The sequence below is a fragment of the Rhineura floridana genome, chromosome 11, assembly GCF_030035675.1.
Source record: "Rhineura floridana isolate rRhiFlo1 chromosome 11, rRhiFlo1.hap2, whole genome shotgun sequence".
In the NCBI taxonomy this organism is placed as follows: domain Eukaryota; kingdom Metazoa; phylum Chordata; class Lepidosauria; order Squamata; family Rhineuridae; genus Rhineura; species Rhineura floridana.
The window spans coordinates 53415284-53441440 of NC_084490.1; the positions used below are offsets into that span (position 1 = coordinate 53415284).

General features: G+C 41.8%; 1 protein-coding gene across 2 annotated transcripts; it reads left to right on the forward strand.

The window, feature by feature from the left end:
- The first annotated feature begins 643 nt into the window (after positions 1 to 643).
- On the forward strand, positions 644 to 25527 carry ODAD4 (outer dynein arm docking complex subunit 4). Of its 2 annotated transcripts, XM_061588924.1 has the most exons (12): positions 646 to 1003; positions 4395 to 4526; positions 5085 to 5238; positions 6007 to 6068; positions 12934 to 13096; positions 13949 to 14173; positions 16241 to 16448; positions 18857 to 18943; positions 19968 to 20164; positions 22333 to 22433; positions 23163 to 23241; positions 24934 to 25527. In XM_061588924.1, the coding sequence occupies exons 1-12, from the start codon at positions 890 to 892 to the stop codon at positions 25263 to 25265; spliced, it is 1854 nt and encodes a 617-aa protein (XP_061444908.1). In that variant the 5' UTR covers positions 646 to 889; the 3' UTR covers positions 25266 to 25527. The 2 variants fall into 2 exon arrangements, with proteins under 2 accessions (XP_061444909.1, XP_061444908.1); XM_061588925.1 differs by lacking the exon at positions 23163 to 23241 and having other exon boundaries at positions 644 to 1003.
- The last annotated feature ends 630 nt before the right edge of the window (positions 25528 to 26157 follow it).

Below are 26157 nucleotides of genomic sequence, written 5' to 3' on the forward strand. Positions count from 1 at the left end.
TAAAGTCAGATCTAATAATTAGGGCGTTCCCTTGGAAAAAGTGAACAGAATTCAAGTTTTTCCATTGTGGCACAACCATGAAGCAGTATTTTATGTGATTTTATGGTGCACTGTATAGACACTATAGCACAGTGGCTGAAAGACTGAGCTCTGGATGAGGAAGTCTCTACTTAGAATTTTGTCTCTGCCGCTACATGGCTCTGGACAAGCTGCTCTGGGTTGTTGTGTAAGGTTCATAAGACAATTTGAAGCATGTTGGACATTTTAAAAGCACTATGTAAGTGTATTATTGATTTGACAGCAGCAGTGTAGTGACAAATTCAGAAATACAAGGTCCCTTCATGATAGTCGCGCCACACCTTCACTCTCACTCTTCTCTCTTGCTCTCCCTGTGGCCTCATGCGTCGATACTTCACTGCAACAGACCTCACCAGGAGCCAACCAGCATAAACGGGGAGGCTGTGTGCTAGCTACTGAGAAGACTCTTCCTAGTGGTTGACTCATCTCCTTTCACTCTGGTTCCAATCAGCAGTCAAGGGCAAGGACTCTTCTCAGTGGCTAATATGCACCCTTTTCATGCTGATTGGTTCATACATACGGATCTGGCTGGGACCCTGCTCCCCAAAAGAGTAAGGGGTCTACAACTCCCGTGACCACAAACACCTCTGTTTGACAGTAGATTTGGGGTGCCCCTCTCTGTTAAAAATTAGGAGGACCTAGCATTAGAAAACCAAGCAGCAAGCGGTGTTCTCGAATGTTTTCTCACAGCGTTTCTACACATCTTTAAACCTTCCGGGTCGCCGTACGGTTCCCGGAAGTGCTGCGGTTGCTCAGCAGCAGGTTGCTAGGCAGCGGCGTCGCGTCCTCCTTGGCTTTACCAGCTCCAAAAATGGGGGATTCGGAGGGCGAGACTTTGCGGGGCACTTTTCCAAGCCTCATGGCGGAAGGGACGATGCTAAGCCGGCGTGGGGAGCTTGCAAAAGCGCTATCTTGCTATACGAACGTGAGAATTTGCCGTGCGACTATTTGGGTGGAGTTTGGAAGGGGAGAAAGAAAGAAAAAGGATGAAGGTGGTTCGTGTATAGGAATGAGGGGGAGGGGTGTTGAGCTTTTGGGGGAAAGGGGAGGGGGAATGTCACATGACCAGGTGTATCTGCGGTCCAAATACCTGGCGGAAGCACCTGCGATTCCCAACAACTGGTATTCAGAGACATATAGCTTCCAACAGCGGAGGTAGAACATAGCCATTATGTACAAAGGAGAAGGTATATTATGTGGCAGCACCCCGACTTTGAAATACCCTTCTCCTAAGGAAATTCAGTCTTTTTTGTAGACACTACAGTGTCAGGTCGAGGAGTTTTTTAAATTTCTCAGGCCTTTAAAACTGATTTTAATGGCTCTGCTCTAGAGTTTTATAATTTGTTGCTTCTCGTTTTTGTTTTTAAATTGCATTATGTTACTATACATCAGGATGAAGGGTGGGTTAGAAAAATGTAAAATAAATAAATAAATACACGTTAAAGTCTATAGGGCAAGGGAATGACAGTCAGGAGGGGGGAGCCATTCTAGTGTGATGGGTCACAAGATAAAATGAGAGGAATGTTAATTAAATAATTTAAAAAATATTATCTTGTTAACTAAAAAAAGAGGCTCTCGGAGCAGCTTAGAAATGTCAGTGATAAGGCAGTCCATGCCCTCAGGTTTACAATCTAAATGACATGATACAAAGATACTGGAAGGGAGTAGGGAAAAAACAGCCATTATTTCTTTATTCAAGAGTTCTTGTAATGACCAACTGGAAATCATAACACTTGGAGGGAAAAGGAATAACAGGTTCAGGCAGAGGGGAGTGGTCATTCTAGTGTGACAGATCAGAAGACAAAATATTAGAAAGGTTATAAATTTGAGGTCAGGTCCTGTGCTATAGGGACAGACTGGGGAAGAGTTGTAGTGCTGAGGAGGGAATGAGGTCCGCCTGGCGCCTACACTTTTATATTTTCGGCGCCAGGTGAAAACCTTTTTATTCTCCCAGGCATTTTAATCTATTTTTTAAGCTTTTAACGTATATTAGGTTGTTTATTGTTTGTATTTACGCTCTACTGTTTTTGTGATTTTATGTATTTTATCCTTTGTTGTGCACCGCCCTGAGAGCCTTCGGGCTGTGGGCGGTATATAAATCGAGGGGGAAAAATGAGGTCAGAGAAGGGGGAGGCCACTGATTCCAAGGAGGCATGGTGTATTGCTTCAGATTGATCATTGAATACCACAGCAGTTACAAAGAGTCAAATTTAGCCCCTGACCAGCTGCCAGTTGGCCCTGCAGACACTCATGCTTTTGAGCCTTAACTTCCCTCTCTGCAGGGAACTTCCTTCTCCTCAACTTGAGGAGAGAAAGTAAAATGCCTAAATGAAACATATAGGCTGAGCTGGTGCCATGCTTCCTCTAGCAGTGGCAGCCTGTGTGTTGGGATGGAGCAACCAACCCAACGCCAGCATCTGTTGGAATGTATGAGGTTCAACTCCAACTTGGTGGGCTGAGGCTGCATGGGGTTAATAAGGGTACCTAGAGAGCTAGACCTCTTGCTGGTTGAGGCTATACCTATCCCTTTGATCCTGCCGTCTCTTCCCTTCCTGCTAGACTGATAAGCAACAGGATGTTTGATCCCAGTTCCTTGATTGATTGAATTGATTGAAACTTTATTTTTACCCCGCCCTTTTTCCAAACTGGAACTCAGGGCGACTTACAAATAAAACTACATGTAGTTAAAAACATAGAAAAATATACAATTAAAATACAATCAAACTATGCACAACCTTAAAACCTCAAAAGGCACTTAAAAATCTAAAAACAATTTAAAATAATACAAATAATAATATAAAACAATAAAACAAGCCTTGTAAAGCCCAATCCTAAACACCTTCTATCCCAAAAGCATGTTGGAATAAAAAAGTCTTTACTTGCCGACGGAAGGATGGCAAGGAGGGGGCCATTCATGCCTCCCTAGGAAGGGAGTTCCAGAACCTAGGAGCAGCCACCGAGAAGGCCCTATCTCGCGTCCCTACCAGTCGCACTTGCGAGGGTGTTGGGACTGAGAGAAGGGCCTCTCCTGAAGATCTCAGGGCCTGGGCAGGCTCGTATAGGGTGATACGGTCTGACAAATAGCCTGGACCTGGGCCGTATAGGGCTTTAAAAGTCAAAAACAGCACTTTGAATTGTGACCGGAAACAAACTGGCAGCCAGTGGAGCTGTTCCTTCCCGACTCTCTCAGTGTTCTCTTTCTCTTGAGAGGGGAGCAGACATCTTCTCTTTGTCTCTCCTCTCAACCAGGATGAAGGCAAGTACTGGGACCAGTGCTCGTTGCTCCAGCATAGCTAGTTAGCTAGATGTAGAACTCTTTCCTATCAAGCATGTACTTCCAGAATAAAGTAGTTGTTTCTTATTGTAAAGCTTAAAGTCTCTGTCTGACTAATTTGCAGGAAAGGTAGAATTTTAGGAAAGATTCAAACACACACACACTAAACTCGCTCAATACTCTCCGTTCCGCAGCGCTACGCAAATCTGCTACGCATCTCAATAGAGAAATTCCGACAGCATCACTGCGGCTTACCTGGTGCAGTGCAGTGGCAAAGCTGGAGCTGTGCGGGCACATTAGCAGAGCTTATCTGGAGCTTTTGCCCCTGTGCTCACACACTCCTGATCTCACCATCATCACACCCTGCCTTGCCCAAGTAAACTGCATTGATGCTAGTGTCAGGAGAGCGTCTGTATGGTTCTTTCCAACTGCATGAGTTGTTAGTACCTTCCTGTAGTCTCCTTCTCCCTCCCAGGACAATTAGGAACAGGCCACTTGGGGACTTTCCACAGTCACATATGACCACACTGGCCATGTGTCAAGTAAGTGAGAGGAGGAAGAAGGAAAAGACTTTTCCCTTTTTTCCTGTACTCTCCCCATGGTCCTTCAAGGTTAAATCTCTGAACAAGTGGATGGATGCATCTTGTTTAGTACACTTGTAGGTAAATGTGTGTGCACACTTATGCACCATGCAGTGCACCACCTTCCATTCCACACACTTCATCGGCTGGAGCCTGTTTTGAACTGTTCATAACAGAGTGTAAAATTAATGTTTTCCTTGTTTATTTTTACCAAAATTGCTTTCTAGGCATTTAAATCAGTGGATAGGCAATTGTAGAGAAAATTAATATAGCACCAAGAGTTAAGAAATGTGAAATAGCGGAGGGAGTGTGGCTTGCAGAGTGATCCTTGGTATGAGAATAGGGGCATAGCAAGCATCTTCCAATTTTCATCTGCAAAATGTAGGATGGTGTAACACGGATCATTTAACAGATGTAACAACACCGCAGAGTTTGGTCATTGTATCTTTGTGTGTTGTTAGGCCCTGCAACTCCAGCCAGGTGATAGGAACTGCCTTGTTGCCCGCTCAAAATGCTATCTGAGACTTGGAGATACAGAAAACGCCTTGAAGGATGCAGAAGCTTCCCTGGCAGCTGACAAAGAATTTACGAAGGTGAGCAACCAAAAGGTAGAAAGGCCTACTCCAACCCTAAGGGTTCCTTTTCTAAATTTATTGTGGAGTATCTGGGTTGATGGTGAAAGGGAGTTTTGGATCTGACTCTCCTCTTTTCTCAGCTCAGAAGGAAAGAAGGGCAGTTAATGAGCTGCATAAAAGAACCCAAGCTTCTTGTCATCCTTTGTTCTGCAAATATCTTTCTATGGCATTTGGCATATTGACCAAGTTAGAAAATTCTGTTGCAAGCAAACCAGAGTAGAGATTCAAAGGGACAACTGGATTAGAAGGGAGTCTCTTGAAGGGGCTTTCTTCAAGGTAAGTAAGAAAATGTAAAGATGAGGATGGAAAGGGGAAAGATCTTTGGAGCATGCCCGATCTTTCTCTTTGTTGAGACTCTTCAAGTTGGCCACATCTGAGAAATTATCAGACTTTGGAGTAAACATACTCCTGGGTGACATTCTTGGGGGTTGGGCTTATTGTTTGCTCATGTGAACAAGATTACAATGTATAGCTCTCTTATTATCCCCCCCTCAATATTTTCCCTCTTTGTTTCAGGGACTATACCAGAAAGCAGAGGCCTTGTACACCATGGGGGATTTTGAATTTGCCTTGGTCTTCTACCATCGAGGCCACAAGCTCCGCCCAGAGTTGCAGAAATTCAGGCTGGGCATTCAGAAATCTCAGGAAGCAATTGAAAATTCTGTTGGAAGTAAGTCATGCGTTTTTTATTAGAGGGTAAAGTCTAATTTTAGCTGATAAGCTTTACCCAAGCTTTAGCTTGACTGAAAATGCATGGATAAAAGAGAAACTAATAACAGAATAAATAGTCTGCCTTAACTAGGCAATCAGAGTGCAGGCCGTATAGAAGGTATGAAGGTCTGATTTTTGCTTTGATAAAAAGCAAGGAATTTTTGTACCTTTTTAATTTTATTTGAATTGAGTATTATCAGTTAAGTATATAGTAAAATGAACTCTTGATTAAACATATGAGTGATCTAACAGAAAATCCTTTGGGTCTTCAAAGTTCAGGTAGTGACTTAACTTTTTGTTGGCCGTCTTATTTTCTTGTTTATTCACAACATTACTGAGCATGAGGAACAGGGCCTTTTTAGTGATTTAGTTGGTCATGTGAAGCTCCTTTCAGAAAAAGGCTAGTGTGCTACACCAGTGAAAAAGACAAATTCATTGTTAAGAATTATTAGGGAAGAGTTTAAAATTAAGCAATTATCATATGTTTTTATCATATGTGGTTCATTCACATTTGGAATATTTGTGGAGTTCTGGTCCAGGCTGATTCAAGAAAAATGTCAAAGCTGAAAAAAGTACAGAAAGGGTCAGCTAAGATGATCAGGGGCTTTCAGCATCTTCCCTTATGAAGCTGGCATGCTGTCTCCTAAAAGGACTGCCTGCAACTGTTTGCAGCAGGTGATTTGTAGGGCCTTCGTAACCTTTTAGCTGGTACCTTCTCTGTTTGTAGGCCCTTCTTCCGTGAAACTGGAGAATAGAGGAGACCTCTGCTTTTTGAGTCGCCAGGCAGAGGTATGGTCTCACCAGCTTTTCCCAAAGTGGGTCTCTGATCCCTCCCTTAGGAGGGAATAAAAAATATGGTAAGGGGTCCAAGACGTGGGTACAGGTTGTGGGGGAGGAGGGGAAGGATGGTGGGGATTGCAGTTGTTTTGGTGTTTCTCTTGCATCACAATGACCTGTCTTGCATGTAATGCTCAGCTTTAGCATGAACAAGTGAATGTGTGCGTTTCCAGATGGAGAATCTTGGCTGTGGTGTTGCTTCCCCAGTCCTGCTGCTGACACATTACCCAGGGCTAAGCCATGGTTTGACTTAGTTTTATGTCCAAATCTGGGCTTGTTGTTTGTCTCCCCCATTGTTACATCTTGGTTACAACTCATGGTTTGTCTTGAGCAGGACAAACCATGAGCCCAGGTTTAGACATAATTGCTAAGTCAAACCATGGCTTAGCTGTGGGTAGTGTAGCAGCAGGAGGACATATTTTTGTTCTGACAACGTGCTTGTTTGCCCAACGCCTCCCCCTGAGGATTATGCACTACTTCCATCCCATCCTGTTTGTACCCACTTTGCAGTATGTTGTGTTTTGGGGTAGGAAATGAAAAGCATAATTAAAATAAAGAGGCAATGGGGTTATGAGCAGTTGTTACTGCAGAAGGGCCCCCTTCAGGATGCACACCTTAAATTGGTGAGGGGATTTGAGGGTGTCATAGAAGCTGAGAGCAATGCTGTCAGGAGTCTAGACCGAGAGGCTAGACTCCTAGCAGGGGCACCCAAGGCAGAATGGTCAAAGCTGAGACACCAGACTAAAATGCATCCAAACTCAGAGGAAGGCAATGGTAAACCACCTCTGAATACCTATTACCGTGAAAAGCCTATGAACAGAATATCGAAAATGCAACATGAGATAGTGCTGGAAGATGAGACCCCCAGGTCAGAAGGCACTCATCGAGCTACTGGGGAAGAACAAAGGACAAGTATGAGTAGCACTGTGACTAATGACACAGCTGAGTCAAAGCCGAAAGGAAGCCCAGAGGCTGATGAGCGCAGATGCAAAAGGAAAGTCCAGAGTTGTACAACATACATAATAGGAACATGGAATGTGAGAAGCATGAACCAGGGAAAGTCAGAAATTGTCAAGCAAGAAATGGAACGTATCAACATTACAGTACTTGATGGGAATGAATTAAAATGGACAGGAATGGGACATTTTCAATCAGGCAACTACAAAATATTTTATACAGAAAATAATTCATTAAGAAGAAACAGGGTTGCTTTAATAGTGAGAAGTGATGTAGCAAAAGCAATTAGGAGCTATAACGCGAGGTCCAAGTGAGTGATATCAATGAGATTTAATGGGAAACCTATTAACATAACCATCATCCGAGCCTCTGCTCCAATGGCAAACGCAGAAGAAGAGGAATTGGAAAGATTTTATGCAGAAGTACAGGAAGAAATTGATCACACACCAAAACAAGATGTGCCGATAATCATGGGGGACTGGAATGCAAAATTAGGGAACATAGAAGAACTAGGAATTGTGGGGAAATGGGGCTTAGGAGATAGAAATGAAGCAGGAGAAAGACATATTAAATTCTATGAAGCCAATCATTTGTTTCTTGCAAACACATTTTTTGAGCAACCAAAAAGACGACTGTACCACATGGACATCCCAAATGGTCAATATAGGAATCAAATTGATTATATAATTGATACCAAAAGATGGAGAAGTTCCATACTTTCTGTGGAAACAAGACCAGGAACACATTGCGGTACAGATCATGAACTGGTAATACCGAAAATCAGAGTAAAGCTAAAGAACAACAACAAAGCAATCATAATGCCAAAATACAATTTAAATAACATCTCAGAAGAATATAAAGATCAAGTAAGGAACAGATTTGAAGCTTTAAACTTAGTTGACAGAGAACTAGAAGAACTATGGAGTGAAGTCGGAGCCATTATCAGGGAAGAATGAAAAAAGACAATACCTCTAGTTAACTTTCCTCTTCCAACAAGCCTTTTAAGTTGAGACCTATCCCACTCTGCGTCTGTGTTAGAATTGCTTTTAATATGTCTTTTAATATCTTTAACCCTTTTTAAAAAAGATGTTTTTAAAGTTTTTTTTAATGTTTTGTTTTAATGTATTTTAAGGTCTTTTTATGATGTTTTAAAGTGTTGTTAGTGTTTCTGTTTGGCGCCCTGGGCTCCTGCTGGAAGGAAGGGCAAGATATAAATAAAATAATAAATAAATAATAATAATAAAAAGAGAGAAAGACCTCAATGAATGACTGACGAAACTCTTAAAATAGTTAAAGAGAGAAGGAAAGCAAAAGCAAAAGGAGAAAGAAACACAGAACCCTAAATGCAACAATACAGCGACTAGTACATAGGGACAAAGAGAACTATTACAATAGTTACTGTATATATTTATTTATTATTTATTTATTTATTTATTGAATTTTTATACCGCCCCACTAGCATAGCTCTCTGGGCGGTGTACAACAAATATAATAAATACAATAGAATCACATGGAACAATACAAAAAAATATAAATGCAAATCCATAATCTAATATAGAAATAGGACAACAAAAAGGGTAGAACAAGAACCCTATTTCAAAAGATTAGAGAAATTAAAGGGAAATTTAAACCAAGAGTAGGGATGTTGAATAATCAACTGGGGGAGCATGCTGACTGACCAAGATAAAATAAAAGGAAGATGGAAGGAATACACTGAAGAACTCTATAAAAGAGATGCAAGGATGACAGATTCATTCATGGTGGAACTGTATGATGAAGAACCAGAAATTTTAGAATGTGAGGTGAAAGCTGCTGTTAAAGTACTTGGAAAAAACAAGTCACCAGGAACAGATTGCATACCAATAGAGTTGCTATAAGCTACTGAGACTGAATCTGTCCAAATTTTGACAAAAATTTGTCAACAAATATGGAAAAGAAAACAATGGCTTACAGACTGGAAGCGTTCAATATACATCCCAATTTCAAAGAAAGGAGATCCCAGGGAATGCAGTAATTATCGAACTATTGCCTTAATATCCCATGCAAGTAAAGTAATGTTCAAGATTCTACAACAAAGGCTCTTACCATATATGGAGTGAGAAATGCCAGATGTCTGTGCTGCACTTAGAAAGGGAAGAGGTACCAGAGATCATATCGCAAACATACGTTGGATAATGGAATGGATCAAGGAATTTCAGAAGGAAATCACCCTATGCTTTATAGATTACAGCAAAGCCTTTGACTGTGTAGATCATGAAAAACTATGGAATGCTTTAAAAGAAATGGGGGTGCCACAGCATCTGATTGTCCTGATGCACAACCTATACTCTGCAGAAGAGGCTGTAAGGACAGAATATGGAGAAACCGATTGGTTTCCCATGGGAAAGGGTGTGAGACAGGGGTGTATTCTATCACCCTATTTGTTTAATCTATACACAGAACATATATGGAAAGCAGGATTGGACCAAGATGAAGGTGTGAAAATTGGAGGGAGAAATATCAGTAATTGAAGATATGCAGACAACACCATACTACTAGCAGAAACCAGTAATGATTTGAAATGAATGCTGGTGAAAGTTCAAGAGGAAAGCACAAAAGCAGGACTACAGGTGAACGTCAAGAAGACTAAAGTAATGACAACAGAAGATTTATGTAACTTTAAAGTTGACAACAAGGACATTGAATTTGTCAAGGATTATCAATATCTTGGCACAGTTGTTGACCAAAATGGAAACAATAGTAAAGTAATTAGAAGAAGGCTAGGACTGAGAAGGGCAGCTATGAGAGAACTAGAAAAGATCCTCAAATGCAAAGATGTATCACTGAACAGTAAAGTCAGGATCATTCAGACCATGATATTCCTGATCTCTATGTATGGACGTGAAAGTTGGACTGTGATAAAAGCGGATAAGAGAAAAATCAACTCATTTGAAATGTGGTGTTGGAGAGAGCTTTGCACACACCATGGACTGCGAAAAAGACAAATAATTGGGTGTTAGAACAGATTAAACCCAGATCTTGGAAGCAACTAGTTACAAGTAATGAATTACTTGTAATTTATTACTTTTTTGAGTAACTAGCAGGTAACTTCATTACATTTTGCTGGTAATAGAACGAGTAGTAACTTCATTACTTTTGAGGAGTAATCATAATGTTTCCAGCATTACTTTTGCGCATTACTTGGGGGGGGGAGCAGGGGAAGTCTTCTGCTCCTCTGATCTGTGAATAAAAATCATGTGCTTCAAACTGGGCTTCTGTGCAGCGTTGTTCTTCCTTCATGCTCTATGGGTGCTTAGGAGGTGACGAGGGAGGAAGTGGAGAGCGAGATGGGGTGGAGAAAACAATTGTTTAAAAATTGACAGGAGTGGAAGGAGAAAAGAGCTGGAGGCAATATATATATATACAAAAAATATGTGTGTTGGAGTATCATCATTGCTGGGGGTGGGGTGAGGGGATGTGAGATTCTGTTATGCCATTCTTTTAATCTTATGGATAAAAAAAATTATTCTACTACCCTCTGTGTGCGCTCACTTATTTTTAATGTTGTTATAGGCTACTTAGATGTGCAGCAGCCAAGGCCAGCACCTTGTAGGCATTTATTTTAAAAAAAGGAACTAAAACATAATTGTAGCAATTACTTTTGAGTAAAAGTAAAGTAATCAGTTACTTTCAGAGCAATTGTAACTGTAACGGTAATTACTACTTTTGGGGGGCCATGTAACTGTAACTGTAATTTATTACTTTTGAAAGTAATCTTCCAAGCTCTGATTAAACCAGAACCATCACTAGAAGCTAAAATGATGAAACTGAGGTTATCATACTTTGTACTCATAATGAGAAGACGATTCACTAGAAAATACAATAATGCTGGGAAAAATAGGAGTAGAAAAAGAGGAAGGCCAAAGAAGAGATGGATTGATTCCATAAAGGAAGCCACAGACCTGAATTTACAAGATCTGAACAGGGTGGTTTATAGCTGATGCTACTGGAGGTCGCTGATTCATAGGGTTTCCATAAGTTGTAATTGACTTGAAGGCATATAACAATAACAAAAACTGCAGAAGGAAATTTGAGTATTGCACCCCTGTCCTCCAGTTTTTGAATCTCAAATACAGATGTGTCTATTTTTAGACACCAAATATTATCACTTACAAAACATGTTGATACTTTCTTCCTGCTGCTGAATAGAGCTGTGCCAGTGTTTTTAAGTTGGATATGTTCTTGTTTAAATGAGTTCTGGGAGTGCAGTTCTGAAGTTTCAAATAGGCATGAACTTGAAATCTAATAGACTTTCATCACAACTCTATTTCTGCGACCCCACCCTAGCTGAAATTGGTATTTTAGTACGCTTCATAGATTTAGTCACAACAAAAGGGGAACTCTCCCATATGAGGGTAATTCTAAGGAATGGTATGGAATATATTCTACACTATTGTTCACACAACGTTTTGATGGGAACAAATGGGGAATGTTGCATGAGGGAGTTGTCAGAGCAGAGGGTCACTAGAATGCTAAATACACAGAAGTGGTTCTTTGGTTAGACTGTGTCCTAAGCACATGCTTAACTCTCTCATCTAAATCAGGTGAAGGGGACTTTTAGCCCTTCAGATGTTTGCTTGTTTATTTAACAAAACGTATATACCATTTGAATGTAAACACCGCTAAGTGATTTACAAAAAACGTTAAAATTATCAGTAAGACAGTTAAAAACAAGTAATTAAAAAGATATTTAAAACAATTAAAGCAGCTACAGTACTAACTAAAAAGATTAAAACAGATCTACATCTATGTGTCTGGACTTGCCTAAACAGTTTTAAGCATCGAAAGGAATCCAATGAAGGCGCCTGTCTGATATCAGTAGGCAGGGAGTTCCAAATAGTAGGTGCTGCCACACTAAAAGGAAGGAGTTGTTACAAGTGCTGAACGAGTATTATGTGGTACTTCTAACAGTGCCTGTTCCACAGAATGAAGTGCTCTAGTGGGTGCACACGGGGTGAGGTAGTCTCACCAGTAAATTGGTCTCAAGCTGTTAAGGGCTTTATATTACTAATAGTAACACCTTAAATTTGGCCTAGTAACAAACTGGTAGCCAGAACAGAGGTGTTCTATGCTGACATGGTTTCAGCCCCATCAGCATTCTGGCTGCAGCATTCTTCACTAATTGCAGTTTCTGGGTCAAGTGCAAGGGAAGTCCCACATAGAGTGCATTGCAGTAATCCAGTCTTCAGTCACCAGTACAACTCTCATAATCCCCTGTCATTGGCCATGCTTGCTGGGGCTGATGAGCGTTGTTAGTTCAGCAACATCAGGAGGGCCACAGGTTCCTCACACCTGATCTAAATCAATGTGGTATAAAAGTGCTTAGTGTTTATATGTGCCCTTAGTCTAGCAATTTACATTATCTCAGTCCAACCCTGCCTTGTAGGACAGTATTATCTTCCTAGTACAGAGGATGTGCTGAAAGCAACTTGCTTAAGGTCACCTGATGAGTTCATGGATGAACTGAAGGACTTTCCTGTTCATAGGTCATGCTCCACCACAATCCTACTTTAGGGGAGGGGTTTGTGTAGGCTTCAGACTCTTTATCATATTGCCTGAAAATGTTCATGTTTTTTCCTCCACAGTTAGGACTATATACCTTTTTTCCCATGTCAGTCTGAAATTTCCAGGATTTTAAATGCTCTGCTTTCACCTACCCTACTGAGCTTATTCTTTAGTCATGTGTCCACACAGTCCTGCCTGTAGTTAGTTTCAGCTTACCTACTGCCAAACTCCTTTTCCTCCCACAAAAAGAAGTACTGCGGAGAATATGAAAAGTTTTCATCCTTATAAAATTGTTTTTTATACTTCTTCATGACAGAGCAAGAGAGCAAAGCAGAAGCTTCAGATCAGATTTCTGAAGAAGGATGCAAAGTACCTAAGTAAACAGCAGGAGCCTGTGAGGAATGAGAAAACAGAACGGCAGCTGCTGGGAGAGCTCTATGTTGACAAGACTTTTCTGGAGAAATTGCTCAAGGATGAAGGTTTTCATTTACTTCATTTGGCTAATGTTGGGCTTGGGAGCCTCAGAACTGCAGGTGTCATCAGGTTGTGACCAATTGCAATCCACCTGTGAGGCTGACTGGGTATTTGCAGTAATGCCAGGTTTCTAAGGGATTTCCTAAGAAAGTGATTTTCAAAGTGTATTTCTGAGGTTCCCAATGAGAAGATTAAGAACGGCAGACAAACTTCCTTGAAAGAAGTCTTGCTTGCTGTGTTGATCTTTCCCTGCAATGCACAATCTCAGAAATGCATTATTGGAAGGGCACATGCTCAATTCATTAGAAATGTTGGTAAAGCCCAGAAGGCTTAGCCAGTGCCCCTGTGAGCGGTGTGAATACTCTAGAACATGTTCCCAAATCCTCAATTATGCACAGAGTTCCTTAGCGGATAAATGTCAAATGGGTTCTTGAAGCTAAACCACCACACTAAGGCTTGTGAGCAGCATCTGTCTCACTGGTTTTATTGGTTTTACTGAGTTGAATTGCAGCATCCTAGGCAGAGAATTGCTCAATTGTTTTATGTTTAATTATTTTATGTCACCTCATTTTAATATCTTTCTATTATAACATTGTTTGCTGCTCTGGGTTCTTTTTAGCTGAAGAGTTGCATTCAAATTCTGAAACAAAAATAAAAATAGTGCTGTTAGTTGTTTAAATACAAAATCCACATAAAGTGAAGAAGAAGGGGAGTGTCCATGTGTTCCAATAAAGAGAGGATGCTTATTTAAAGAGGCATCCACCCTAAGTCAATCATGTGTATGTGAACAGTGTAAACTCTCCCTTATGGTGGTTTTTTTTTTAATCTGTCCCTTTCTGCCTGTGATCTCATTGCAGACTTGACCAAAAGCACCACAAAGCAAGGAGTAACTGTTGGAGATCTGATCCAGGAAGGACTTTCCTACCTGGATACCCGCACAGATTTCTGGCAGCAACAGAAACCTATCTATGCCCGGATCAGAGACCGCAAGCTCTTGCTGAAGAGATGGACCAGAGATCAAAAGCGGAAGCCCTCTGAGGTGGCCAGATACATCTTAAAGAGCATGGAGGACATTGATATGTGTAAGTGGCCCCCACCCTCTGGAATTCCCTTCCTTTTGACCTTCGACATGCCTCCTCCCTGATGGGTTTTCGCCGAGCCTTAAAGACCTGGCTATTCAGGCAGGCCTATAGGATTGCTGGGGTGGATTAGTTTTTATGATGTATTAATTGAAGGCTGGTTTTAGATTAATTGATGAGTATGGCTTTTTGATTTGTATATTGTATTTTACTATGCTACTGTACGTCACCTAGAGTGTCCGTTAATTCGGACAGATAGGCGACTCACAAATAAAATTTTATTATTATATTATTATTAAGTGGCTCAGCTGAAAATGTGCTGATGGGAAGGAACAGCTAGAGCTTTATTAATAGAGATGTTTGCATGCCCCATCAAAAAAGAATTGAATTGCAGCATTCTAGACAGAACAGAGGATGTTTTGAACAAGAAATAATCCCCACATTGCACAAAGATATATTGGCTCAAGAATTTCAGCTGATTCATGTGTGAACTGAGCTTAAACCCTGGAAGTGTAAAGTAGGATGTCATGGTGCATATATTGGTCTTGGTTGCTTAAAGGAACAGCTGCCCAGTACCTACTAGCAGATTCTCTGGAGGAATCTTTCTCTTGTACTACAGGAAGCTACTGAAATACAGAACAAAACTGACTCAGGTTGGTCCCCAGCCAGTGAGAGCATATTCTATCTTCTACGAGGTTTATATGGTCAGGTCACTTTCATAGCTTGAAATAAGAGCTGGCTTTGATACTGAACTTCTGCCAGGGTTTATCAGCAGCAGGCCCCCAAATACATTTCAGAAGCCTTTCCGCTTGCATTTTCTGAGATTGTTTCCATGCTGTCATCATTTGCCCATTTGCAAGGACTGCTTCAGAAGACACATGGAGCAGGCCTCAAAGTCAAAAAGTATGACTTCCAGGCAGACTTGAGCCTCAGCACCTTGCAAACTAAGCTATTTTGAGATATTTGGATTAATGTAGAATGTCTTGCAGAGGAAGAAGTGGAAAGGGGGAAGGCTGTAGTTATACAGAACTCCCTGTAGATGGAAGAGAAAGAATTGCTCTTTTATGGAGAGCTATAAGGGCTGCGTAAGAAAGAAGTTGTCTTTGGGAGAACTAAGTATATAGGAGCTGATCTGTTTTCATTTAAGACAGCTATCTTATTAGGCAAAATGTTCTAAAACAAAAGTAATTTGTCAGAAAGGTGTAGGATACCGGTTAGCAAGAGTATACTGGGTATATAGTATGATTGGGGAGACCTTGGTTCAAATCTCCACTCAGTCATGAAGCTCACTGGTTGACTTTGAATCATGTACTCTGTCTTAGCTAAGCCTACTTTACAGGGTTGAAAGTATAAAATGAGAAGGTGTGTCATGTATATGCAACCCTATGTTGTTTGGGAAAAGGTTGGAATAAATATGAAAATAATCACAAGAATACACTTTCCAAAAAGGCAGAGATAGAAAAGCTATGAAGTGTTTAGTAGAATAGGAGAGGATGTTTTAAGTTCAAAAACTGAGAGAAGGAAGCTCAAACATTATATCTTAGTCTAACCTATCTCACAGGATTATAGTGAGTCTAACATTTTGCTCTGAACAAATTGGAGGAAAAGATAAGACAAAAAATTGACAAATTATATGTCCACCGACATTAGGTAAAAAGCAATGTTCCATGATAGAATCCATGTTTTGTAAGTATGTTAAATCTCTGGTATGTCCAGGTAAAAGGAACGTGGGTGTCAAGGATGGAAAAGAACTGTCTGAGACATTGCCAGAGTAGACAGTACTGGGCTAATGATCTGACCCATTATATTGAATTGTAGACAAATCACAACACAGATAAGAATTATCCGGCTGGATCAAATTAAAGGTCCATCTGGTTTGGCATTGTTTTTAATTGTGACCAGTAGGTGGCAGGATTTGATGTAGTGCTAGCAAACAACTTGGATAGTGAAAATAGGTAATGTGGGATGCCATAGGTGGTGGGAATGTCCACATCTGGGATGCCCCAATAGATTGGAGGCATTTAACTTGCCTCATACGAGACTTTTCTTTATCTTTCCCTCCCCATCAAGTGTTGACTAGCGGCAGCCCTGAAAGAAGCTGCCAGAGAGCTGAGCAAGTACTGAAAAAAATCCAAGGCTGGTCTGATGACGAGATCCCCAACAGGAGTGAACTGGTTGGAAACCTCTACAGTTGCATTGGAAATGCACAAATTGAGATGGGCAACATGGGGGCAGCTTTGCAGAGCCACCGGGTGGATCTGGACATTGCTAAAGAAAAGTAAGGAAGGGCAACATTCCATCCTGTCATCACTTACCCATAGTTGTGTACTCTTTATGTTACCATAGTAGTTCAGAATTTGTTCAATTCTGGGATTCTCAGTTTTCTTTGAAGAAATGGAAGAAGAGCCATCAATATAGGTTTCTAGCCCTTATGGTATGGCCATTGTGCAGGCAGTGCGTGGAGATACCTCCCAAGCTGGAGATGGCAGAATTGGACCTACCTGTAGGCAGAAGAGGCTTCAGTATTCTGCACAGCTTCCTCCTAGACTGTGGTTGTTCTGCCTTAGTGCCTACAACAGAAATGGAGAATCTGTGACTGTCCTAATGTTCTTGGGTCTTCAACTCTGGTCTTCCCCCTAACCATTAGCTGTGCTGGCTGGGACTGATAGGGGTTTGAGTTTGACAACATCTGAAGGGTCACCGGTTCCCATTCCTGCCCTACAACCTGTTCCCCAAGCTCCTTCTCTTCTCCCCTCACCACTCCTTCTATTCCTGGCCAAAAATCACAGTGTCTCTGAAAACTTTGTTCTAAGGAGCAGAATAAACATATACTGGCAGATTTGTTTGTGTTTAACTTGGAAAGACACACAGGTGTAGCATTTTGAACATTAATGTAATATTGCAAGGTTATTTGACCTGTTCAGGGCTTAAAGCAGAAGACCATGAAGCGGAGGTAAACCTTGTGGGAGAGCAGGGGTTAATTGCAAGGTCAGCCAGGGCTTCCTACCCTCTGAGTCCCTAGGCTCAGGGGTTGGAATAAGGAGCAGGGAAGAGAGCATGAGGGTGAGGGGCAAATCTAGCCACAGGAACAAAGAGAGTTCTAGTTCACCTAGGCCTAGGGCATGGCCTGTAATCTGGACCAGGTCAGTGCTTCATCAATAGGAGACCTCTTTAAAGCCCTGTAAAAACTGTCTTGAATTTCTTGGTGGAAATCTAGGATACCAAATAGCCATACCAGGAGCCAAGACACTGTTTCAACCAAGCTCCACTGAGCCCTTATCTACTCGGTCAATCAGAAAGGCTTACTCCGCCTCCACCTCCGTGGTACTGACATGTTATATAGATTCCTTATTTATAGACATGCACTTTTGCATTATAAAGTTTCCCGGTGGTATATTTGGCATCTTGAGCTCAGGCTGACTGAAGTGAGAGGACGCGGAGGAGAATGAGAAACCTACACATATTGGTGGAGTTGGTTCTCTAACTGACAGAAGGAATTTCTCTGCTGGTGCTGTAATCTAACTCAGATGGTTTATTAGCAAGGAGGTGTATATCCGTCAAGGCTTTTAGTATTAAGTCCCCTTTACTTACCTTCTTCTGGTGCAAGGGTACCAGTTCCTCAGGAATTGCAAGCTCTAGGGTTTCAGTTTGTGATCATCATCAGCAATGGCTGATCTAGGAAAGTTATTCATAGAATGATTGCACACTCCAGTGGCTAAAAAGTTCAAGACTAACCATCAAAAGCCAATTCAAATCACTATCCCTTGCCATATTGCTCTCCCAAAATGTGAGTATCCTGATCCATGGTGATAGCCTTCAATAAGGGAAGAGGACTGTCCAAGCAAAGTGGAGGACTGTTCCAGAATCCCAGGCCTACTGATGGCAAGACAAGAACCTAGGATAAGATCAAGGTGTTGGTTCAGGGTCACAGTTAGTGATCCTGCTGCAGAGGCAGAAAATACATATTGCCTCAGCAGTGTCTTGGAACAACTGGCTGAACATTATATTCTGGGCTAGATTTTTAAGATGGAAGCCTTGCCCTCCTGAGTGCTGCATCTGGTGTCTTCTGCAGCTGATGGCTTTTTACTTTGCTTATAGGGCAGCTTTCACTCTGAGAGCCAGACAGTTTGCATCTGCACATATATATTAATACATGTAAATTGTATGCAAATTTGTGTCATGGGTTTGGGTTCTTCAACAGTGAATAAATAAAACTTTAAAATCAGCCTCTTCATTCCCTCCTTATATACTTATTTTGGCTCCGAGCCTTCTTGGTTGGTTTCTTTCCAGTTCATCTTTTCAGACTACAATCCAGCCAATGCCTGCTCTGCCTCACCATTTCATGCCTTGTTCCTTCATTCTTTACATCTGCAGACAACTCTATGATTAGAATGTCTTTATTACGCCTCAGAAAGCAGCATGGCATTTTAAAGATGGCCCTGCCAGACAGTTTTTGTACAAATTCCCCTGTGCCAAATTTTAGATTGTAAGCAGCTTGGGGCAGAGATCTGCTATCTTCTTTGTTATTCTCTGAACTGCCATACATAATGATGATGCACTATGAATTAATAAGTCCAGTGGAGGCAAGGTACAGGGTATGGGAAGGGAGGGCAGGTTTGAAACCTTCCACAATATTTTGAGGTAGCAATCCAGCTTTTAGATCTTTTGTTTTTGCTTTTCTTACAGCAACCTGACTGATGCCATCTCCAGAGCCCTAGACAATATCGGCAGAGTGCATGCTCGCATGGGCAACTTCCAGGAAGCCATTGACACGTATGTGGACTCCAAAGACAAAAAAGGCCTTCATGCCTTGTGCAGTGAGAATGGCCTCAACCCAACCCATTTGCCTTACCTTCATTCCATAATACTATAAACTGAAACTGCATTAACTCTCATGGTTTCCTTTCAAAGGACTCTTGGGATTGTAGTTCCTGAGAGGATGCGGAATCTCTTAACTGCAGATTCTCAGCACCCTTCCAAATTCTCAGTTCCTTTCAAAAGAAGTAATGACACACTAACAACTTGGGAAATTGACGGGGATGATTTCCACCCATTCTACCGCTGCATAGGGATGAGGGATGAGAGTTTCGGGTGCTGGATCTTAGAGATTATAGTGAATGTCACTAACTACGGAAAGAATTTCCCAAGGGATGAGGGGTTCAAAAAGCTCTCTGTGATAGGCAGGGGGGTACAAAGTACAGAAATAAGTTATGGGAAATGGCAGCTACTAGCTTTGTCTGAAGCTTGGCTCATTGTGTATGTTTATGGCAACAGGTAACAATAGGGTTGGGTTGGCTGGCCTCTGAAACTCTCAGTGAGAGGGGACAGAACAAGGGGACAAGCTACATGCTGCTTGAATTGAGAGCTTTTGCTATTAGCTCTACCTCTATATCCATCAAGCTTGAGCAACCAGCATAGTTAGGCTTTGCCTTCGTATCCATTAGCTGTCATCTCTCACACCCACCAGTGCCTCTAGTCTCCACCTCGGCTGGTTGGACACCATCCCCTAGCTCAGGGATGGGGAACCTGTGGCCCTCCAGATGTTGTTGGGCTATACTTCCCACCATTCCTGAGCCTGGGGGTGCTTGACAACTCTTAAGAAGCATCTTTAACGAAGACAGAAGCCAAGAATTCATCCTGGGTAGGGCTGTGTGCACTCTTATTGTAGTGGTAGGCATGAGGAGGGCTTGGCCAAAGATGCCAGAGAAGCCCTGGTCTTGAAAAAGTCAGGAAGGCCACTTTTAAGGGCTGAAATTTTTTAACAGTTGGTTGCAAACTTCTGTTTTATTTTGAAAAGTTGGGAAGAAAAGATTCCACTTGTGAAGAGCAACCTGGAAAAGACCTGGCTGTTCCATGAAATTGGCAGATGCTACTTGGAGCTCAACAAAGCAGTTGAGGCTCGGGACTGTGGTGAGAAGTCTTTGCAGTGTGCGGAGGAAGAGGGAGACATTGAATGGCAGCTCAACGGTGGTGTGTTGGTGGCACAAGCACAAGGTGAAAGCTTTGCACAAACCTTGCACCTAAACAGCTTTATTCGCTAGCAGAACTGTGTCTGTGCCACAGTACTCTAATGCTGCTATTTCTTTCCTGACAGAAAGTCATTTCCCATTTCTGGTTTCATGATGGAGATATTGAACAAGTACAGCATTGCCTATTAAGGAGCTGCTGTGATAGGAAAAGTTTTTCCCCTGCTGAACTTCTACCGGCCATTCTGTACAGGAACTTCTGTTAGCAAAGGGGCTGGCAATCCTAGAAATGCTGGAAATGTAGACAAGGCCAACCCAGCCATAGAGGCAGGCTAGGCAACTGCCTAGAGGCCCAGGATTCCAGAGGTGCCGCTTTCAGTGTCCGGAAAAGAGAGCCACAACGTGCGCTTTTGGAGGAGATGCAGAGAGACAGATTAGCAGTTTGTCAGCTGAGTTTTTTATCCCCTGCAATTTGGGGGACTTGATCATCTTTTGATCTCTATTAGATGCCTAGGGCACAGACACTGTTGCCTAAGGGGAAGAAGTAAAAAAGTGACATATTAAAAATGTAAATGAATAAATTATATTCTAGGCTTCTGTTACACTCCTCAGGACACTGTATGACACCAGTGTTGGGATGAGTTGTGAAAAATGTTTTAATTGGACTAGGGCAGCAATTACCTTGGGCTAATCCTGAGTGTAGAACTAGGTACCTGACTCAGACATTGGCATGCTGAGTAGTTCAGCCTTATTTGTTTTTTAAGGATACCAGCCCTCGTGATAGACGAGAAACCCTTGTTTCCTTTGCCTCAAACCAAATGGAGCTTTGGACAAGGACATGCAATTGCTAGTGTGGGTGGGAGAAATATAACAATTTTTTTGTTCAATCCTGAAATCAGAATTATCTAGATGCCCATTTTTTTTCCTGAGTAAAGAATATAGATTTCCTTTAATTAGTGGGGAAGTGGAGGATGGTATGAAATATTCACAGCCCAGGATAAAAACACTGGTTTTATGGTTGGGGCAGGGGCTTTGGTGTCCTGCATAGTTGTTTGCATCCACCCATGACTAGCAAAATCAGAATACATTATAGAAAGCAATGCTGATGTCAGAATTAAGTATATAAAATAAGAGAAATGATCTAAATTTTAAAATGTTTACAGGAAGCAAAATCCAGGTTTTCTTAATGCAGAATTTGGATTGCTTATGTGCAAAGTTTTGGGTTTTTCTTAAATGGAAAAGATACACATCCTTGGCTGTGTGTGTGGGGAAGCAGAGTTGCATCAGGCTACCCTCTCCTTGGATCCACCAGACAGCCACATCCTGGATTTATTGTTTACATAGAGCTGATACATAGTCCAACAAGTATAGGTTCAAACCGTGTGAGCATTTCACAAATTGTTTATAGGCTAATGAATGTGCAGTTTAGGTCTGCACACAGTAGACTTTACACACCTAGTTCCTGTGCAAATATTACATCCACACATCTGGAAAATCAAGATATAATGTGTGTACTGGGGGTGGATGCAGGACGGGACAGGCAGGGTACTGCTTCCCAATCACACTTAAGCTAGTGTCTTCACACACAGAAGTTCATTTGACCTAAGCCTATATGGCTTCATTCTGAGGTCAATGGCATTTGTTTATTATCTCTGAAGCTCAACTGTGTGGTCTTTGACTGTTAGTGGGGTGGTACTATCACTCTGTACAGTAGGGCCCCGCTTTATGGCGCTTTGCTAATGCGGTGGTCTCAATTAGACGCAATTAGATGGAAGCCCCACTCATATGGTGCTTCTTCCGCTTTTACGGCGGTTTTCGGGCATCGCGCACCATTCTGTTCAATGAGTTCCGCTTTTCAGCGGTTTTCGCTTTTCGGCGGGGGTCTGGGATCTAACCTGCCGTATGAGTGGGGCCCTACTGTAGTGCTCTGGTTAAAAGGCCAGCAAGACTTATAGTGGCCCCTAAAAACAGCAGAATCCACCCCTAGCTGTGAAGGCTAAAAACATACCGTTATTTTTCTGTAAAATAAAATGGAAGCAGATAGAATATCCTGGGTTTTCTTTGCATTCATTAGCATAGGGCATTTCAATAATCATCTGAAAATGCCTTACATGTACAGAGATTATTTGTGAAGGTTTCCCTGAAATCTGTATCTTGGGTTAAAGTCAATTTTTACTTTTTTTTTTTAATATACAGTGAAACTGGAGGATTTCCACTCAGCAGTCACATACTTTGAGAAGGCTCTGGAGCAGGCAAAACGTATCCATAATGCTGCAGCTCAGCAGGCAATCATCATTGTAAGTGATTGTCTATAATTAAGAAAAAGAAGGTGCCCAAAACATAACACCAAAGGAATTGTAGGGAGGTCTGGAAGCAACAATTTTGCATGTCATTTGGTAAAAGTCAAAAGCTTCCTAAAGTGTAGGTTGTGAAAGAGAAATGTAGGACCACGATGACCCTGTCAACTGTGTGGTGCAGAACCCGCAGCCTCAAAGTAAAAAGAAATGGGATATGATAGCCAAGGTGTCACATGTATGTGACTGATGTGTGAGTGGGTGTGCATGTATGCCGATGTGTATGTTTGTGTATACGTGTTGGAATTGGACAAGGAACAATGCTATTGGAGTGATACATAAGATCTGGGCAGAGACAAGAGTTTGTGCAGAAGGTAGTAGAAGTGGACATGGAAAATTCATCATAAGCATTGTGAGACCAGATACTGATCTGTAAAAGGACCTCTCCTCTTATTCTGTAACTCTTAAGCTTACACAGGAGTCTTTGGTGAGATACACAATGTCAGCTGGATCACCTTTATGTGTATGCTTGTTGACACTGTCCACCATGTTACCCTCTTTAAGAAAAAAAACAGAACAGGGTTCCAATCATGCCTTCCCCAATAGTCCTATCTGGACAGACACGGCAATGCCGCAATGTGCAAATTGCGTGTCAGAAAAGCAAGGTGTAGTAGTGGGAGACTGAGGCCTGACTCAAGTGTCCCATTTAAGATCCCTGATTTATTTTTGCAGGCATTGGATGAAGCCAACAAAGGGTTCATCAAGGAGTTGAAAGAAGAACAGAGACTTGAGAGGATGCGCGAGTTGATAGGTTGGTTCACACACCAGCTGTGTATAGAAGATTCTAGTCATCACATGGCCTATCTTCATTTGTAGGGTGTAAATACATAGGGTAGTATTCAGTGCTAGTCCTCCTCAGAGTAGACCCATTGAAGTTAACAGACATAACTGACATAGGTTCATTAATTTCAGTGGGTCTACTCTGAGAAGGACTTAGATGAATACAACCCATAGACAGGCATGCTAATCACCTGGGGATGGAGAGTGAAGCCGCAATCCAGTACACACTTACCTGAGAGTGAGTCCCATTGAACCCAATGGAGCTCACTTCTGAGTAGGCATGTGTTGGATTGCACTGTAACTGGCTCTGAAGTCTGGGTGTTTGTACAGTAGCATCCCTCTCAAATGGTGTGCCCGAAAAGGGTGCTTCATTCCAGAGTTTGAACCTAGAAAGCATCAAAGCACAGAATGCATCAAGAAGCTCCCTGGCACATTATGAATAATTCCCACAGTCTCTTAAGAATACAACAGAGCAATAAGAAGATAGGCATGAGCAGCCATCACGTGCAGCAGATGAACAACCGTGCAGTTCTTTCAGGCATGCAACTGTTTTGCTATGAAATAAAGAAAAGGAAAGAAATAAGGAAACTGGCAATTAAAAGCCCCCCACTCCCAAACAGAAGCTGACAATTCATCGTGAATTTCTCTCCACCTTGCTGAAGCAATAAAATGGGCAACAATTGAGAATAGGAAGCTTAATTAAAAACAGAAAAACCCTGAAAAATCTCAGTAGTCCACACTGAACAGACAGGAACTGCAATTAAATTTTAACTTAAAAAAATTAACCACAGATTTCAAAAAACACTGGGAGAATGACCCAGTAAACACTGTAATACAATTATTTGATCACCGTCTTGTATGGACTCTCTGTAAAAGTAACTGAACAAAGGGTGGCAATTTCACTGGAAAGGGCTAGAGTGTTAACACCCTTAGAAGACCTATGTAACCCATATGTTCTTGCACTCAGGTCCTGCTTGCAGGCTTCCCCCAGGCACCTGGTTGGGCACTGTGAGAACAGGATGCTGGACTAGATGGGCCACTGGCCTGATCCAGCAGGCTCTTCTTATGTTCTTATATAAATAAAGTTCTTACAGTTGTTTTGAAGTGCTGTATCACAACTAACCTGTAGATGGTAGCATTTCTCCAGTTTCCCTCGTTCTCGGGTAGGCCAGTGAACGGTTAATAAATGTTCTCCTTTTGCTCTTAGCTAACCATAGGTTTTATAAGTTAATTGACTATGCTTAAAGTTTGTTGTTAGTGGTGTACTCTGATTTTAGTAGCCTGAATGTATCATCCTGCATCCCTATCTTGGAATCAAAAACCAGAGAATTGTTGAGTCTGCCTCTTCTCCTTACTTCCCACCCTCCCCCAAGGCAGGATCTCTATTCCTGTTTTCAAAGAGCAATTACATTACACCACGATATTGTGGAGAAGGCACAACATAGTTTTAAAAAAACAACTTCCCTCAAAGCTCTAAATGGGAATCAAAACCTGTCCACTGAATCTCTCTGTGAACTCAGCTACAGAATTGCATTGATTACAGCCTTAGACAAACTGTCTTTTTCACAGCCTTGTTTTTACAGTCTGTAAAATGGGATGAATGCGATAAGGCCCTAAACTGAGGATAGGAGTAGCTTACTCTGAGATTCTATTTCTTTCCCAGAGTTGGAAGATGAGGAGGAGGAAGAGGAAGAAGAAGAAGAGAAAGAGAGGAAGAGGGATGCGGATGATGCAGATACAGAAGAACCTACAGCAAAAGAAGAAGAAAGGAAAGAGGCTGAAAAAATTGAAACTGAAGGAGAGAAACAGGTATCGGGTGCAGAGGGCGGAGAGACAATTACATCTGAGGATGGGGAGAAGCAAGAGTTGGAGGGAGGACAGACGCAAGGAGAAACTAAGGCAGAAGGAGATACACAAGGAGAAACCGGGGGAGAAACTCAGAAAACAGAAGAAGAAGATGACACGGAAAAGCCGGGCGAGGACATTCCAGGATGAGGCCTGTGAAAGTTTGCCCTTGGGGACTCTTGGTTTGTAACTCTGGGAGTGTCTTTTCTATGGTCATCCATTTTGCTTTACATATTTCCTCCCTAAGTCACTCCTGATGCATTCCAGGGCATTCAAAAGAACCATTTTGCTTCTGGATATATTAAAAAGGTTCTAAGAATGTAGGAAATATTGTAATTTTATGTAAGACACTCCAAAAGACTGCTATTTATCTAGATAAGATAGGAACTGTTCTAACCATTAAAGATCCTTCAAACGCTACCTGTAGTGATAAATTACAATTTTTTATTTTCACTTATTAGCTTGATCAGTTAAGATTAATCTTAATTGTAAACCAACTAACTGATTGAAGGATTTCCCTGATCAGTCAGTGCTGTAATCTAAACTAATATAAGCAAAGGAGCAACAAGCAATTTTTGAATTGTAGTGAAGGCAGCTTATTGGTTATTGGGGCCCAAGATTCAGCAGTAGATGTATGCACCAAATTATACCTTTCAATATTTAACTGAGAGAAATAGGCATTTTTAAGTGCTGCACAGAACAAAGGCCTCACATGGAGACATGAGCTATTCAGATGCCACTTCTACAGGGTCTGGGGTCATTCTGTCTTGGAGCTGGCTGTGAGGGCCTGCACCTGGTGTGGGGCCGAGGAGACAGTTAACTAGGGTTGCTGCTGGTGTACTGTCCACCCTGCTGCCCGGCAGCTTCTCTGACCAAGCTGGCGAAGGCCGTCTTGGCTGTGGTGTTGGAGGAGCCCAGAACAATAGTGCTGGGTGATTTCAATGTGCTTGCTGAGGCTGCCTCTAGTGTTCTGGCTTGGGACTTCATGGTCTCCATGACGACCATGGGGCTGTCTCAAGTTGTCACTGGCCCAACACATAAG